This window comes from Alexandromys fortis, unplaced genomic scaffold (genome assembly GCF_014885135.2).
Source record: "Alexandromys fortis isolate MF-2015 unplaced genomic scaffold, M_Fortis_MF-2015_v1.1 scaffold_176, whole genome shotgun sequence".
NCBI classification, from domain to species: domain Eukaryota; kingdom Metazoa; phylum Chordata; class Mammalia; order Rodentia; family Cricetidae; genus Alexandromys; species Alexandromys fortis.
Genome location: NW_026068070.1, coordinates 401,856 through 416,747, shown reverse-complemented (window position 1 = coordinate 416,747; position 14,892 = coordinate 401,856). Strand labels below are relative to the sequence as shown.

Here is a 14,892-nt window from a genome sequence, read left to right as displayed (position 1 = left end):
GGGGGGGGGGGCTGGAGAGATGGCTCAGAGGTTAAGAGCACTGGCTGCTCTTCCAGAGGTTCTGAGTTCAATTCCCAGCAACCACATGGTGGCTCACAACCATCTGTACTGAGATCTGGCGCCCTTCTCTGGCATGTGGGCATACATGGAGGCAGAATGTTGTATACATAATAAATAAATCTTAAAAAAAAAAAAAGTCAGGCGGGGGAGAGGGACCACTTCTGTAAGAGAGACTGTGTGGATATGAAGGAACAGAAGAAAAAGAGGAATCTTAGGGTTTTGGGATCATCTAGTCTGGTTGAAAGACTGCAACCTTCATGAGTTTTCCCTGTGTAGAAAGGCTCAGAAAGGACATTTCGAGAATTGAGGATCTATATATTTATTTAGCTTAGGCCAAGCCAGCTAAGGCTCCTTAAGAATACAGTCTTGTTGGTCCTGCTTCCCGGAGGCCCTGCAAGGAGAGGCTGTGTTAGTAACACCATACCAGACGAGCAGAGTGCATCCAGGATGCTCTGAGACCATCTTTCTTCATGGTCCCTGGGTCCAGTGCTATAAATTCACTGCCCACCGTGCTTTGCTCCTGAGCACCAGCTGGGAGCCAGAAGGGAACCAAGGATAGCAAGGTCAACACTGACACAACACGGTATCGACAGAGAGGGCGGGGAGGGAGAGAAACGTCTATAAGCCAGCTGGCAGAGAAGGCTCTCCTGAGGAGAGTTTGCGCATTTAATGCAGCCCATAGGGTTTTCATTTGCTCCCTATCGTTGATGGGCTTAAATAAATGGCTTGGAGGATCGAATTCGTGCTCAGTTTTTCTTCAGCCAGGAGCTGAAAGTCAAGAGGAAATGTTGGGAGCTAGGTCTCTTGTTCTGCCCTGGGCCTTTCTTTCACCTCAGCCATGAGTTTATACACAGCATTTTCCCTGTGAATGATGGGGAATTCGAAACAGCTACCGCATTCTAGATAATGATCCAAGCGGCCCTTTGCCAGTGATGAGCGGCTTGGAAACCACATACCCAAATGTTAAGTTATTGTTGACATTTAAGAAAAATGATTTTCTTCTGCTGAACAGGGAGAAACGCGTAAAATTTGAAAGAATGGGGACAAGCCACTTTGTTTCTTACCCGCTTATGATGGTGAGGTCGGAACACTGAGCAGAACTGTCCCCTACCTACAGTGCGGGTCTGGCAGTGGGGACTCTGGTCTCTTCCTCTTAGGGTCCCCACCCAGCTCTTCCCACAGAACACCATGATTAGGTAGAAGCTCACATTCTCCAAAGATTATTAGGTTTCATCTCTATCATTGACCTAAGCAGAAATGCGCAGGCTATGACAAAAGCCGACTTTCTCTATTCTAGGTCCCTCCAAAGAGCTGATAGTGTTAGGACCTAAGGGGGGAAAAGACGGCAGGCAGTGGTGGCGCATGTCTTTAATCCCAGGACAAAGGCAGGTGGACCTCTGTGAGTTCGAGGCCAGCCTGGTCTACAAGAGCTAGTTCTAGGACAGGCTCCAAAGCTACAGAGAAACCCTGTCTTGGGGGAAAAAAAAAATCACCATGGACACATGGTTGAGAGGCTCACATTCATCCCAAACTCAACAGCATTGGCCTGAGCATGAACTAATCCACCTAGACACCATTTCCCTCTTTCCTTACCTTCCTCAAATTTCCTGTCTTCCTAGGACAGCCTTAATGAGGAGCTGCAAAAACACAGACTTTTTCTCAGTGTTAACATTGCAGACATCTCTGGAAAACCTCCTCCCAGAGCACTGGGAATGGGTGTCCTGCATGAGACTAGCTGGGGGGTCTATACGTAGAGAACAGGATATCTAAAGGCCACCTCACTCATGATTCATGCAACAAATATTTAGCTACAACCTTCTGTGTGACAGCAACTAGGCTGACACTGGGGACAAAGCTCGATGTCATCGAGCTTATGGTTTAGCTGGAAGACAAATCTATAAATAGCCAAGTACAAAATAATGTGCTGGGGTGATATGACCATATTTACGGTATATTGGAATATAGGTATAAAATGACCTCCCCCAACCCAATAATATGCTAGTTCCGTGATGGGGATTCCGACAAAGTAGCAGGAAAGGATATAAATGAACGGATCTCTTAGAGAAGGCGGACAGTGCAGTGCTACCTAAGCAAGCCAAGGGGAAAGCAAAACAAAACCAGTAAACTTCTGCAGCATTCCTGGATTGGGACAGAAGATCACAGGGCTTAAAGGAAAGGGATCTGAGCAAGGGGCCTTGGCCTTTGGTGATGGCATTCTAGAGAATCATCTCCCAGCTAACCATCACTGGTGAACAGTTATCTCTGCTGTCTCCCCAGCTAACCATCACTGTACACAGTTATCTCTGCCATCTCCCAGCTAACCATCACTGTATACAGTTATCTCTGCCATCTCCTAGCTAACCATCACTGTACAGAGTTTTCCTCTTATATTTCACACTGGTACTTTAAAAAAAAACTGAAAATAGTGATTCTTCCTACACTGTTGAATTGTGATGGACAGAAATGGGTGGTAAATGAGCTCCTAGTGCATCTTAATGGTGACAGTGACACGAGGGCCTCAGTCAGTGGTGATGATGTTCTCTTGACTGTATCTAGTGACTGAGGCGATCACCTCTAGGCACGTCTGTGAGGGTGTTCCTAGAGAGTTTTAATGGAGGAGGGAAGACCCACCCTGGTCATGAGTGACATCACCCCATAGGTTGGGAGCCTGAATAAAAAGACAAAAGGAAAACACGTGAGGAGCATCAGTGTTCATCTCTCTCTGCCTCCTGATGCATGCAGACGTGAGGGAGCAGTTTCATGTTCTTCTTCCTATACCAGGATACACCCCTGCCCTATTGTGGTCTTCCCTGCCTTGACAGACTGTGCTCTCGAGCCATGAGCCAAACAGTCCTTCATCGAAGGGAGGGCCTTTTCTATCTCGGCTTGAGTTTCTCTTGGAGGGTGGAAGAAGGAGACACTGGCACCCTAGGCACTGCTTCTCCATCTTTACCTTTAACATCTACCCGACAGTCCACGGACGCCTCCCCCAGGGCGTTGATGGCCTTGCAGGTGTAGATGCCTCCATCAAAGGGACTAGGCTTACGGATCTCCAGGGAGCAGATCCCCAGCTGACTGAGGGCTCTGTACTTGGGGTTGCCTTGGAGATCCATCTTGTTCTTTAGCCAGATGATCTTGGGCTGGAAGATGAAGGTGAGAGGCAGCAGAGCAGAGTAAGAGTCGGTCGTCCTTCCTGTGCTCCATGTCTAGGACTGCCTGCAAGGCTTGTGGATGATGGCTTCCTGCTAGGGTCCCTGCCCCCGATGTTGTGGGATTGGATTCCCCTTTCAGTGGCTGGAGCTCCTTCTTGGGTTTGTGTAGAGTGTGACTGAACCCTAGTCCACTCCAACAGATGCCCCTGACTTGGAAGAAACTGCTCAAGCAGCCATTGCATGTTATGACTGGACATCAAGGTCTACGTTTTTTAAATTAAAAAAAGAAGTTTAAAACTAGGGTCTCCTTAGATAGATCAGGCTAGGCAGGCTGGTCTCCCTATTGTAGCTTTAACTATTCTCCCTATGTAGACCAGGCTAGGCACACTGGTCTCAGACTCACATAGATTCCTCTGCCTCTGCCTCTAGAGTCTTGGGACTAAAGGTATGCATTACCAAACCTAGCTATGAGCTCCACTTAAAAGTGCATGTATAAAATACATGTATAAAACATATGTATTAAAGCCACCCTAGTGGCACATGCCTTTAAGCCCAGCACCTGGGAGGCAGAGACAGATGGATCTCTCAGAGTTTCAGGCCAGCCTGGTCTACAGAGCAAGTTCCGGGACAGCCAAGGCTACACAGAGAATCCCTATCTCAAAACAAATTTTTAAATAACACTTATGTGTATGTGGAGAGGCAGAAGGGTGCACTGGAGCCATAACGCATGTTCCGTCCACCATGTGGGTCCCAGAGACTGAACTCGGGTTGTCGGGCTTGGGAGCAAGCGCTGTTACCCGCTGATCCATCTTGCCAGCCCAGGGTCTCCATTTTTCATGTACATATTGTGATCCATTCATATCCTACCTATCCCACTGCTTGTGAGTGGTTTCTGTCGTCGTCCGTCTACCCCGCCCCCACCCACCCCCGTTTCGGAAGTGGTTTTTTATCATAATTCCCCTTCCAAGATGTTATCTCCACTCAGTCTGACCCGCGCTTGTAACCCGAGTTACTTGGTAGCGGCTGCTATGGGTGTGGAGTACAAAGAACAGATTGCATGCAGAGCGAGCGGCGTGCATCTGTGTAATCCTGCAGACAAGGCATGAGGAGCGACTAAAGGGAAGCCAGTGGGAATCGGACACTTCTGCCAGATAACTGGCTGGAAGCGATGTCTTTGTACATGAGCACCTCAGCCTCAAAGGGAACATCGTCTGCATCCATCTATCTTGAATTACAGACACCCTGACAGTTCCTAAGTAACCTGCTGTCCTGGAGGCAGATGGTGGCACTGAGAGCAGATGTTCAATTAGAATACCCTGTGACATAGCTCAGGATGGGGCAGTAGCAGGAAGCGGCTCAGGACACCCCGCCCCCCCCCAGCTCCCCACTCACCTTGGGAGAGGCGCGCACAGAGCAGAAGAGCTGAGTGTCGTAACCAGTGATGGTGGTGCAGTCTGCCAGAGGCTGGGTGAACGTGGGGGCTTCCGAGAGGTCCCGCTGGGCAAACCCTTTGGTCTTGTAAACAGGAGCTGTGGGTACCAAGAGGAACCACGATGTGGCATCTGAGAACCTTGCCCCACTTGGGGTCCTGTTCTTTCTCAGTCTTGGCGGCCCACAGTCTCAGCTTCCTTACCTGCTTTCTGGATGTGGGCAAGGTCAGCTGTGACAGGAGCCGTTTCACTGAGCCCACACTGGTTCTCCGCAAAGACGCGAAAGGCATAGGAGTTGCCAACGATGAGGTCGGAGACGACGCAGCTGGTGCGGTGGTAACGCTCCAGGACCGTGAACCACAGCTGTGGGTCCCCGGGAGACGTCGTGTGAGACACCACAGCTTTGGGCTTTTCTTTCTTTTTGTTTTGCCTCACCCCACGTGGAGCTTCTGGAAGCTCAGAACGCCTCCCTCCCTCCGTCCCAGACTGTCCTCACCCCAGACTTCTTGTCAGCCTTCTGCACCGTGTATCCCAGGAGCGCTGTATTGCCCGTATCTTGTGGAGGTGTCCATTCCAGAGTAGCATTGGAGCCCCAAACATCCACCAACTTAATACTCTGAGGAGGGCCTGGCTTCTCTGGAAGGGCAAAGCCATGGCAGTGGGCACCATGCAAACCGCATGTGGTAATCTCATTTAGAAACACCCCTGTCTCCTTTCTCTGTTCAGAGGCCTCCCATCGCCTGCCAGCATTTCAGCGACTCCCTGAGCTGGCTCCTGTTCATCCCGGAGAACCTAGAGACCACCTCTCCCATCACCCAAACTTACCAATCACCAGGATATTGATGGTAGCAGTGGCCTGCAGCCCACCAAGCTGCACACAGAGTTGGTAGCATCCTGAATCAGCACGCTGGGCTTCTCTGATGAAAAGAATAGTGTCCTGCTCCCCACTCCGCACACTCACACGGCTGTTGTCCAGGGCAGAGCCATTGTGAGTCCAGGTGGTTTGAGGCTTGGGTTTGCCCTGAGCAGTGGGGATAAGGCTGGAGCATTCCCAAGAGGCTCTTATATACACACACTCTCCTCCTGTTGCTGCAGGGAGTCTACCCCAGGCCCACAGGTATCTTGACATGGAGCTGAATTCCTTAAGCTAGAGGGGTACATGTGTGCATGGGTGCATGCATGGGTGCATGTGTGCATGTGTGTTTGATAGACTCCTCCAGGGAAATCCCTCCTTTCAGTGTAGTCTCCAGACATAGAACTGGCTTTGAGTCTTTTGGGGTACTCAGAATAGTTGGTTAGCTGAGTGGCTGCCCCCAAACCCCTAAGAACTCTCTAAAACTGAGGGCCTGGCTGTAGGGTCTGGCTTAGCTTTCCCTCCTCTCCTAGGGCATATCTGTCTGGTCAAACCCAACCTTGGTAGCGTGGGATGGTGGTGATATGGCCTCAGACTTCTGTTACTATGGGTCTTCTCATCCAAGGCCAGAAAAATGGCCACAGCCCTAGTTCTGTCTCCAAGTCAAAGCCCTGACCTGGTCCCAACACAGGGTTGGTGTGATCACCTGGAATGGGATTAGTAGGTTCACTGTGTCCCCAACCTTCCGGATGTAAGTCTGTCTCAGGGCCCGAGGTAGCCAGATCTTGGGGTGCTCTGAGTGATAAAAAGAGAGAACAGGAAACGAATCCTTAGAGGGAAGTGGGTGCTGGCCAAAGTGACCATCAAATTAAGCCCCTATCATAGGGAATGTTCCTAGACCCTTCTGTTGCGCTGGGGATCAAACCCAGCAATCTCAGTCACTTTGGGGCTCCATCATTAGACTGTATACCCACACTCATTTTATTGCTGGGACTTAGGGGGCAGATGGCTGAAGCCAACCCCAGGAAAGGCTAAGGTAGAAGGAACATGGGAGCTGGATGTGGTAATGCCCACCTGTGAACTTAGCACCTAGGAAGTGAGCCGGATGGACTGCACAGTGAGAACCTGGACCCTGAACCTGGTGCTGGCTTTGGTTTGTAACTCTCAGCCACCAGCTTTCCACCTGTTTTTCTTCCCTTCTATGTGCCAGACCCTTCAGTCTTCACAGCTGGTCTCCCCAGTGATGTTTTGCTTGGTCCTTAATAACATTGCTGTCCAAGTGAATCCTCTCCCAGGCAGTGCCGGCCTTGAGAGACGGCTTTCTGCTCTGCAGAGGAGCCAACACCCTGTCCTCCCATGGAGGCAGCACTGAAGACATGCCAGAGGGAGCCAGTGCTTGGGTCCCTTCTCTTCATGGCCACCCTGCTCCCTACACTGTGTGGAATTCTTCCCAAGGGTGGTAGATCACTTCATACAAACAAACTCTGGGGAAGATTGGGTCCCTTCCTTGCCTTTGCTCTCCAGGCACGCTGCAGGAAGCGTTGGGAGATTTCGCGCCTTTTGCTGCCAGTGCAGGCGAGAGGTGCTGGGGGGGTGGGGGTTGCAGGGTTTGTTCTCCGGGAGGATGCTGAGGGCTGTAGAAGTGCAGACATCCCACCTGGCTCACTTGAGGACCATTTTTTCCTCCTACCTTTCCAGAGTGGCTGTTTCCTCTTTTCTCCAAGGCAGTCCCCTGCTGCTTTTGTCTTAAGTTAGACTGTGGCAGCGCCTCAGTTCCCACGACAACCCAAGACTTCCTGCCAAAACTGCTTCCTAGTAGTTGAAGAAATTCCACCCTGGTACATTCCTGCGGCCAGGGTGCTTGACAGGGCATTCCAAGCTTGCTGATAACACACATTTCCCTGAGAGTACTCCCCTGTGCATTGAGCCTAACATGAGCATGTTTGCTTATAGACTGAACAGCTTGAATGCACACATTGTATAAAGCAACCCTTTAAATGAAGCGAGTTAAAAGAAAATAATAGACAGAGGTCCCGCTGTGTTCTTCTTACGCCTCATTTTATAGACAGCCTCCCATCATGATCTCCAACCACTTGTCTTCAGCAGTCACTAGAAACACGAACGTTTGCTGACCATCACTTTGATCTAGCTGCCTTGTTTTGCTGTTCTCACTTGGGTTGGATCTGACTTGGCCTGTACCTTTGGAAGCTGTGTGCTAAGGGGACACGAGTGTTCTCAGTAGGAACAGGGCAGGCATGCTGCCCAGACTGCCCAGTGACCCTGCTCTGTCTGCTCTCTGCTGACTTTGGTGGCGGGGGTGGGGGGGTGGGGGGTGGGGGTGAGGGGGTGGGGTGGGAACAACAGAAGTGTTGTATGATGCGTTCTTCTTCTGTGGCCATCTTGGCAAGCAACCAAGGGGTTAAACAGAGGCGGATGTGAGAGTTTTTTTTTTTTCTTTTTTAAGGAGAGAAGTAATTGAAAAGGAAGATCAAAAAACCTCATCTTGTTGGCCTCGGTTTTCCATTGTCGAGCAAGGAAATAAGCTTTTGCACTTGCCAGGGGACATGCTCCTCTGTCCCTGTTCTACCTACGGGCCATGGGAGTTAAAAGGGCTCTCAGTGAGTGAAAGACCCTACAGACCCCCAGAAAAACCAGCCAACTGGAGGGGCCAAGGCTCAGAGAGACACTGATTTGCTGAGCTCTAGGCTAGGTGTGGAGTTGGGCCTGGTGCCCAGGACTCCTGCCTCCCTAGCTGGAACCCGAAGTCCGAAGGACCCATTTTCCAAGCATGACTCACCCATCCAGTCTCCTGCCCTCATCAGTGTCTCCCTAGACCAAGGAGCCAGAGTCAGGGCCTGGTATGACCTCCAGCCACCCAGAGGACGCAGGGAAAGAAGGGAGACAGAAGGGTAGGCTCAGGGACCAAGCAGGCCTGAGCTGTGAGGATAGGAACCACGTTTCCCACGGGGAGACACATTAATTGGGACCTACCTTGCCGAGGTTTCAGCTCAAGACTAGGTCTGGCCTTCTGCTGATTGATTGGTGGGAGCTGATATATGTTTCTACCTGGCATTTCTTATTTCTTACAAATTTTCTCAGAGAATGTTAGCATCTGTTCACCCACACTAGAGAGAAGGAGCATCAGCTCAAGTGTGCAGAGCTGGGGGGCTGTGCAGAGCTGGGGGTATGTGCAGAGCAGCCTTTGGGGTCTCAAGGGGAGCCCACCATGGGATGCTGAGGTGGGGGAGGGTCTCCCCGAGGCTCTTTATTTATGAGTCTTTGACAAGATGATCTTATTGAAGTCACCAGGGTGTCCCTGACTCCCAGGCAAGAGCCACAGGTGGCCCTGAGGGTGACCACACGCTGGTTAGTAGAGAGGGTCTGGCAGCTATCGGTGCCCTGTCAGCACTGGGTTCTGTCACCTTCCAAATTCAACCTGGTCAGCAACCTGACCCTCTGTTCAGAATGTTAACTGAGGGCTCCTTGGAGGCCTTCCTCTTCCTGCCTCCGTGTAAATTGGACTGACCTTGGGGAGGTTTCCCATCACACCCAAGGGCATTTCCTCCTCAGACGTCAGGAAGCCACAGGACTCAGAACCCAGAGCTCTAAGGAAGATTTCGCCTCAGTGTTCTCGGGCCAAGACCAATGGCCACAGTTTGATTTTTCTCCCCTTGTATTCCTGGGGGGAAAGGATTTTGAAATTTCCTTTGAGAAACATTGACCTCTAAGCTGGATTGTTCTCATTCTTTTCTCTCCAATAGAATATTGTCCAAATCTCAAAAATGTAGCTTATTTTGAGTCCTGAGATCTTGGCTATCCTACGATCTACCCCAACTTTTAATCTCCTGATGCTCATGTTCCTTTTTTCTATTCTCATAGGAAATAATTGGCCATATCCGCCCATAATTTTCTGTTACATGGCCAGAAACTTTCTCTCCTGAGATTGTATGGCTCATCACTGCTATGGCCTGGGGAGAGAAAAAGAGCACATATATCGTAGAGTGGTGTGTGTGTGTGTGTGTGTGTGTGTGTGTGTGTGTGTGCGCGCACACAAATAAATGCATGCATACATAAACACATGCCTGTGTGAGTAAGTGGTTACCAAAGCAAGGACAAAAGGTTCAAAGCCATCTATGGATTCGAAAGCAAATGTTTCTAGGGATTTAAGAAGGAAGCAACAGACTTTTTTAGAGAAACATTTACACTTTCACACTCTACATTGGTAGGGTATGGTTGGAAAAGAAAGAGAAAACCCTCCTTATAAAGGACAACCTTATAAACCCTCCTTGAAGACTATGAAAGCAAGATTAGGAAAACCAAAAGGCCATAGAAGTAGAAATAACAGTTCTCTGTGATAAAGACTCATCACCCCTTTTCGGTCTTGCTCTCATGGTTGGGGTCTTTGGACCCTGCTCACTGCCTCTGTCGTCAACATGGCTCCATGCATAAGTCCTAGTCATCTCAATGTCCATCCTTTTAACTCCTGCAGGTCCTCTCACTCCCTGGTTCACTGTTTAGAACGGGGGTTTCAGCACCAGATAGATGAAGTAAGGACGTGACTGCTCCAAAGTATGGTCAAAGGGAAGGTCTTTATTGTTGTATGAGGAAGAGAACAGCCAGAGGCATCCGAAAGAGTGAGGACCAGGGAAAGTAGTGAACTAGACATGACCAATAGACTGAACCCAGTCATGTGAGGAGGAGGAGAGATGAGGGGGGAACGCCAAGAGAGAGCCAAGGGAACCAAGAAAGAGCATGGCCAAATTGGCGGGGTCATGTGGAATGAGAAGGGAAGGGGGGAAGGGGGAAGCCCAGGAGCTGGAGAAGTTGAGGGTAGGGTGTAGGGGCCGGAGTGAGAAAAGCTGAGAGGAGCCATGGGTACTGAGTGAGCCTGGAGGCCAGCAGACATGGTATATCTGGTGCAGTACCTCCTAGGGAAGTTGATAGGAACTACAATTAGCCATTTGATCTGAGTTTCTTTTGGACCTGACACTCACCAATTCAGAGCCTGCTTCAGCCCTTAGATCTCGTGGTCATTCTCTCTACCCATAAACTACAACCTTCCTGTGATCCGGAGAGTGGTGTACTCCCTCCACACCTCTTTAACAAAGACAGCTCCTTGACCACCAACTCTGATGTTACCTGACATCACAGTACATCTGAGCAGCGACTGCCCCACCGGGGAGAGTTTCCAGTGACCGCTGCTGTAGGGCTAGGTACTAATTCTCTCTGATGTAGTGTGAGTAGAGAGGATGGGGATTGTTTAAGTGCCAGGGCTTATAAGAAATGACTTTTCTGTGCCCCCCAACTTCTGTCTGTAGGCAGGTTGCCATAGGACCCCTCAAGTGGCAAAACCGCTGTAGGAAAAATGCCAGTGTCCCTAAATTGCTTTGTGGAGAATGATCTCCCTAAGAGGGACACTTATTTTTAGTCCTATACTAGCAGTAAGAAGCTCACGCTGCCTTTGAGGTGTACTTGTTTCATCAGCGAGCACCCCTAACGGATAGACTCTCTATTTGCCTCTCATCCTGAATGCTGCCATATTGCAATTTTGTCGCCATAGAGGCGTGTTCCCCCCCCCCCCCCCCCCCCCCCCCCCCCCCCCCCCCCCCCCCCCCCCCCCCCCCCCCCNCCCCCCCCCCCCCCCCCCCGTCTCCCTAGCTCCCATCCCGTGTTGCCTGTTCCTCTCTTCCCCATGAGCCCGGAGTTCACGGTCACGACACCCACTTTCTTGCATAATCACCCAGCTCCTTCTGTCCTCTCTCACTTTGTTACACCCTCTTGGCAGTGCCTGATCCTGGTTAAATAAACCTCCACCCACACAATGTCTGTGAATGCACAGACAAGCATGCAGGAGAAAACAAAACTTCTGCTGACTTGACATGGAAATACAATGTCTATGTATGTGAAATTCTTGACAAATAACCATGCTGCATGTCTGAGACATGACACCTTAGATAGGGGCGTCATAGTTCTCCCATGTATCCCCTCAGCCCCTGAAGATCCAAATGTGAGGTGTGAATAATAGTATGTAAGTGATCTATGAAAATGGAATTGATTATGTAAATGATTAAAATATATTCTGACTTGACTGTTAAGATGCTTTCAGACAGACTTTGATAAAAAAAATTTTTTCTGAGACAGGGTCTCACTATGTAGATGAGGCTAGTTTTGAACTCACAGAGATTCACCTGCCTCTGCCTCCCAAGTGCTTATATTAAAGACTTGTATCACTACTGCCCATCATCACCCCTGCCCTGGCCGCCCCTCCTCACCCCTGCCCTGGCTGCCCATCATCCCAGAATCAATTCATCCTTCATAGTGCTATGTCTTGACTCTCTGCCCCTGGGTCCTAGCATTGTCTCTCTCCCTGGCTGTGCCATTGCCTAGTGGCCCAACCCATTAAGTACATTACTGCCTCAGGACCTTTGCACTTGATCTACCTACCGAAAAAATAATCCACTTAAATATCCATTCTACTGATGCTCAAATCATACCCCGTTTGTGAGGCCTTTGCCCATCATCCTTTTTTGGAACATGACGTTTGCTTGCCTCTTCCCCCCAGCACTTGGACTCCTTTGCTGTGGTACTTTTGGCACCACACCGTCTTCCACTTATCTGTCCCCTTCCTTCTATTAGAATATACCTTGAAGGCATTGTTTTAGTTAATTCTGTTTATTTTTCTACCTGGCTACTGCTAGGATACTGTCTAGCATATACTAGGTGAGGAAGTCAGTATTTGTAGGGGGAGGAAGGAAACCACAGAGGCAGGCTGACTCCTCTTCGGTGTGAGATCAGCTCCCACGCCTGGAAGACACTTGGAGGAGGTTCAGATGGGACACAGGTGCACAGCTGCTCCGAGCAATTCTGTTGAAATTAGTGGCTGACCATCTCTTTCTCAGGGCCCAGCTTCTCCAGCGCAGGGGTGTAGCTCTTCCCTAGCTTCTCCTTTCGATCCTTCAGGTTTTGACTCCTGGACACAGTACCTCGGTGGAGCGCTGAGGACAAATGGTACCAATGCTAGCTGCGTCATCCTGCTGATTTGGCCAGGCAGTTGGTCTGAACGTCTATTATTGGTCATTTGCAGCCTGTTCTGATCATGCCAGTGAATTTCCACCCACTTGGCCGTCCCCGCTGTCACACGCTCTCTGGAGCACCCCTCAGATTCTGTGCCCTCTCTGAGGAACAGGCAGTGTTAGGAGGCAGTCAGTCTTCAGAACTCTGAGAACTTAGGAGTCATAGGTCCCCTGCCAGGCGTCCTTCAAGATTGCTAGGTGGGTTTCAGAAGCCCTGTGAACTTCAGCAACGCTTTTGGTTTATCTTTCCCAGGGTTAAGAGTCCAAGAGTGAGTAGCTGTGCTTTCGGGCCCTATTTGGAGACAGAACATGGTTGTCATCTCTTTCTTGGAAATGTTCCCATGTTGGTTTAGTCTCTTCCAATGCAAATCAGATCGCTTCGGCCACCCTTCTAACTGCCCTGCTTGGGAGATCTTTAAAGTCCTTTTACAGAGAAGAAACTGAAACTGAGCGGTTAAGTTGACTTGTCCAAGGTCACCTTGTAGCTTGAGGTCACGCTGGGAAAGAAGACCGGAACTTCTCCTGCCCTCTTAGAATGTCATTTTTTCTCCCACCTTTTCTCTTCCTGGAGTTCATAGGTTCCTTGTGTGTGGTCTTCAAATCTCCTGCAAATTTAACCGGGTGTACCACTGGGACTCTGTTGGGCTAAATGTTTAGCATAGCCACAGGGCGGCTAAAGACCATCACAAAGAAGGGAGGAGCCATTTCTCACGTCCTGGGTCTGCAGACCCAGGGGTAGTGGAGACACACATTCATTTGGCTATGGGCAGTTTTCCAGGTAAGCTGGGGGAGGGGGCTCAGCCAGGACAGTTGGGGCTGGGGCAGTTAGCAGGGCGATGGGGCTGGAACAGGCACCAAGCAGAAAGTAGAAATGTTGTACTCCTTAAAAGGCTCTGCTTCACAGAGCTCTGACTTTGAGAGGCCACGGCCAGGTGAGCTGGTGCAGGGCATTAGGGTACGGTCCTGACGCTGTAGCATGGCCCAGGCGGAGGCCACCTAAGATGCTCAACTTCCTCATAGCCTTGGTTTGGGGATCATTCTTCCCCTAGAAATGTCTCCTACCTCACCCCCACCCTCCCACCCCGTTCCCTTCCCAGTTGGCCATGAGTCTCCTGGGTCCTCCCGGGACTTGTGACTATTCTTGATGGCAAAAATATAACAAATCATTGCTAGTCACTGTAAAGTGCCGCTTCACTGGCTGACTTTTCAGCTAAAGAGCAAACCACAGAGATATCTGAGTAGCAAGTCCTAATTTGAGAAGGAGTGTGAGGGCTCCCATGAATATTCCTATATTACTCTCAGTAGCAGTTCCCTAAAGTTCTTAAAGCCTGCGCACAGGGGTGGGTGGACCCCTAAAGTGTATCCAAGACAGTGGGAAGGTCTCGCCTCCCCTCCCACGCTTCTCAGCATCCCCACCCTCACCTTCAATAGAGGGCAGGAGCTGCCGAGAGGTCCTGGCTGCATCCTGCAGATGTGAAACCTGGGTTCCTTCAGCATCCCCTGGGCCAGCAGCTGCTTCCACCTGCCGCTGGGAGCATGAGGCCGCCTCCAGTGTGGTGGCTGGCTCCATGCTGGGCTCCTGCCGAAGATTTTCTCAGATGCTGCTGAGGGAGGGGCTAAGCACCTGCTGTCCAGGCTGATCTCCCTGGGGTCCGCAGCCAGCCGTGGGCTTATGTAAGTGGGCTGGCTTTTCCCCACCCACCTACTCCCACTGAGGGGTGAAGTAGGGGCCAGGGGAAGAGGAGGATCAGAGAGCAGCCCAGAATAGCTCCAGGAGGGGGGCTGAGGTGGCTCTGTTATCTTGGGCGTGAGATGACACCCTACAGCATCAGGAGGGAGAGGGGAGCTGGAGCACAGGGGTGCACAGCAGGGACTTCTGTCTTTGGTGAGAGACCTGCGTGATAACTCCTGACCTCCAGCCCATTCAACAGGGCATAGTGTCCCAAGACCATAACTCTCAGGTACAGCTTTAGCTGTCCACACCTTGGCCTTCATGGGCCCCTCCCTTTGATGTCCCAGTCCCAAGGGCAGGGCAGGGCAAGGGTGAGGACAGTCAGTCTGTCCTCTGCAGCCAGACTACACTGGTCACACTTGAGCTCTGTCATCAGCTAGCTGGGTGACAGCCTGCCCCTGTGTATGTGTGTACCAGGGGTTGTCTCGCACCTTCCCTTGTGCGTGTGTGTGTGTGTACCGGGGGTCATCTCCCACTTTTCCTCATGTGTGTGTGCGTGCACGCGTATGTACTGGGGGTTGTCTCGCACCTTCCCTTGTGTGTGTGTGTGCATACATGTGTGTGTGCTGGGCTTGAACCCAGGACCTTGTGC

General features: G+C 50.7%; 1 protein-coding gene across 3 annotated transcripts; it reads right to left on the bottom strand.

Annotated features, from left to right (window-relative positions):
* Positions 1–381: 381 nt before the first annotated feature.
* On the bottom strand, positions 382–14,463 carry Mybphl (myosin binding protein H like). 3 transcript variants are annotated; one of them, XM_050120919.1, is made up of 9 exons: positions 13,991–14,463; positions 6,202–6,290; positions 5,468–5,663; positions 5,139–5,278; positions 4,846–5,005; positions 4,605–4,741; positions 3,014–3,200; positions 1,654–1,697; positions 382–451 (listed from the first exon to the last, which is right to left on the bottom strand). In XM_050120919.1, the coding sequence occupies exons 1-8, from the start codon at positions 14,136–14,138 to the stop codon at positions 1,687–1,689; spliced, it is 1,068 nt and encodes a 355-aa protein (XP_049976876.1). In that variant the 5' UTR covers positions 14,139–14,463; the 3' UTR covers positions 382–451; positions 1,654–1,686. The 3 variants fall into 3 exon arrangements, with proteins under 3 accessions (XP_049976876.1, XP_049976875.1, XP_049976874.1); XM_050120918.1 differs by having other exon boundaries at positions 390–1,697; XM_050120917.1 differs by having other exon boundaries at positions 390–3,200.
* Between the last annotated feature and the right edge of the window lie 429 nt (positions 14,464–14,892).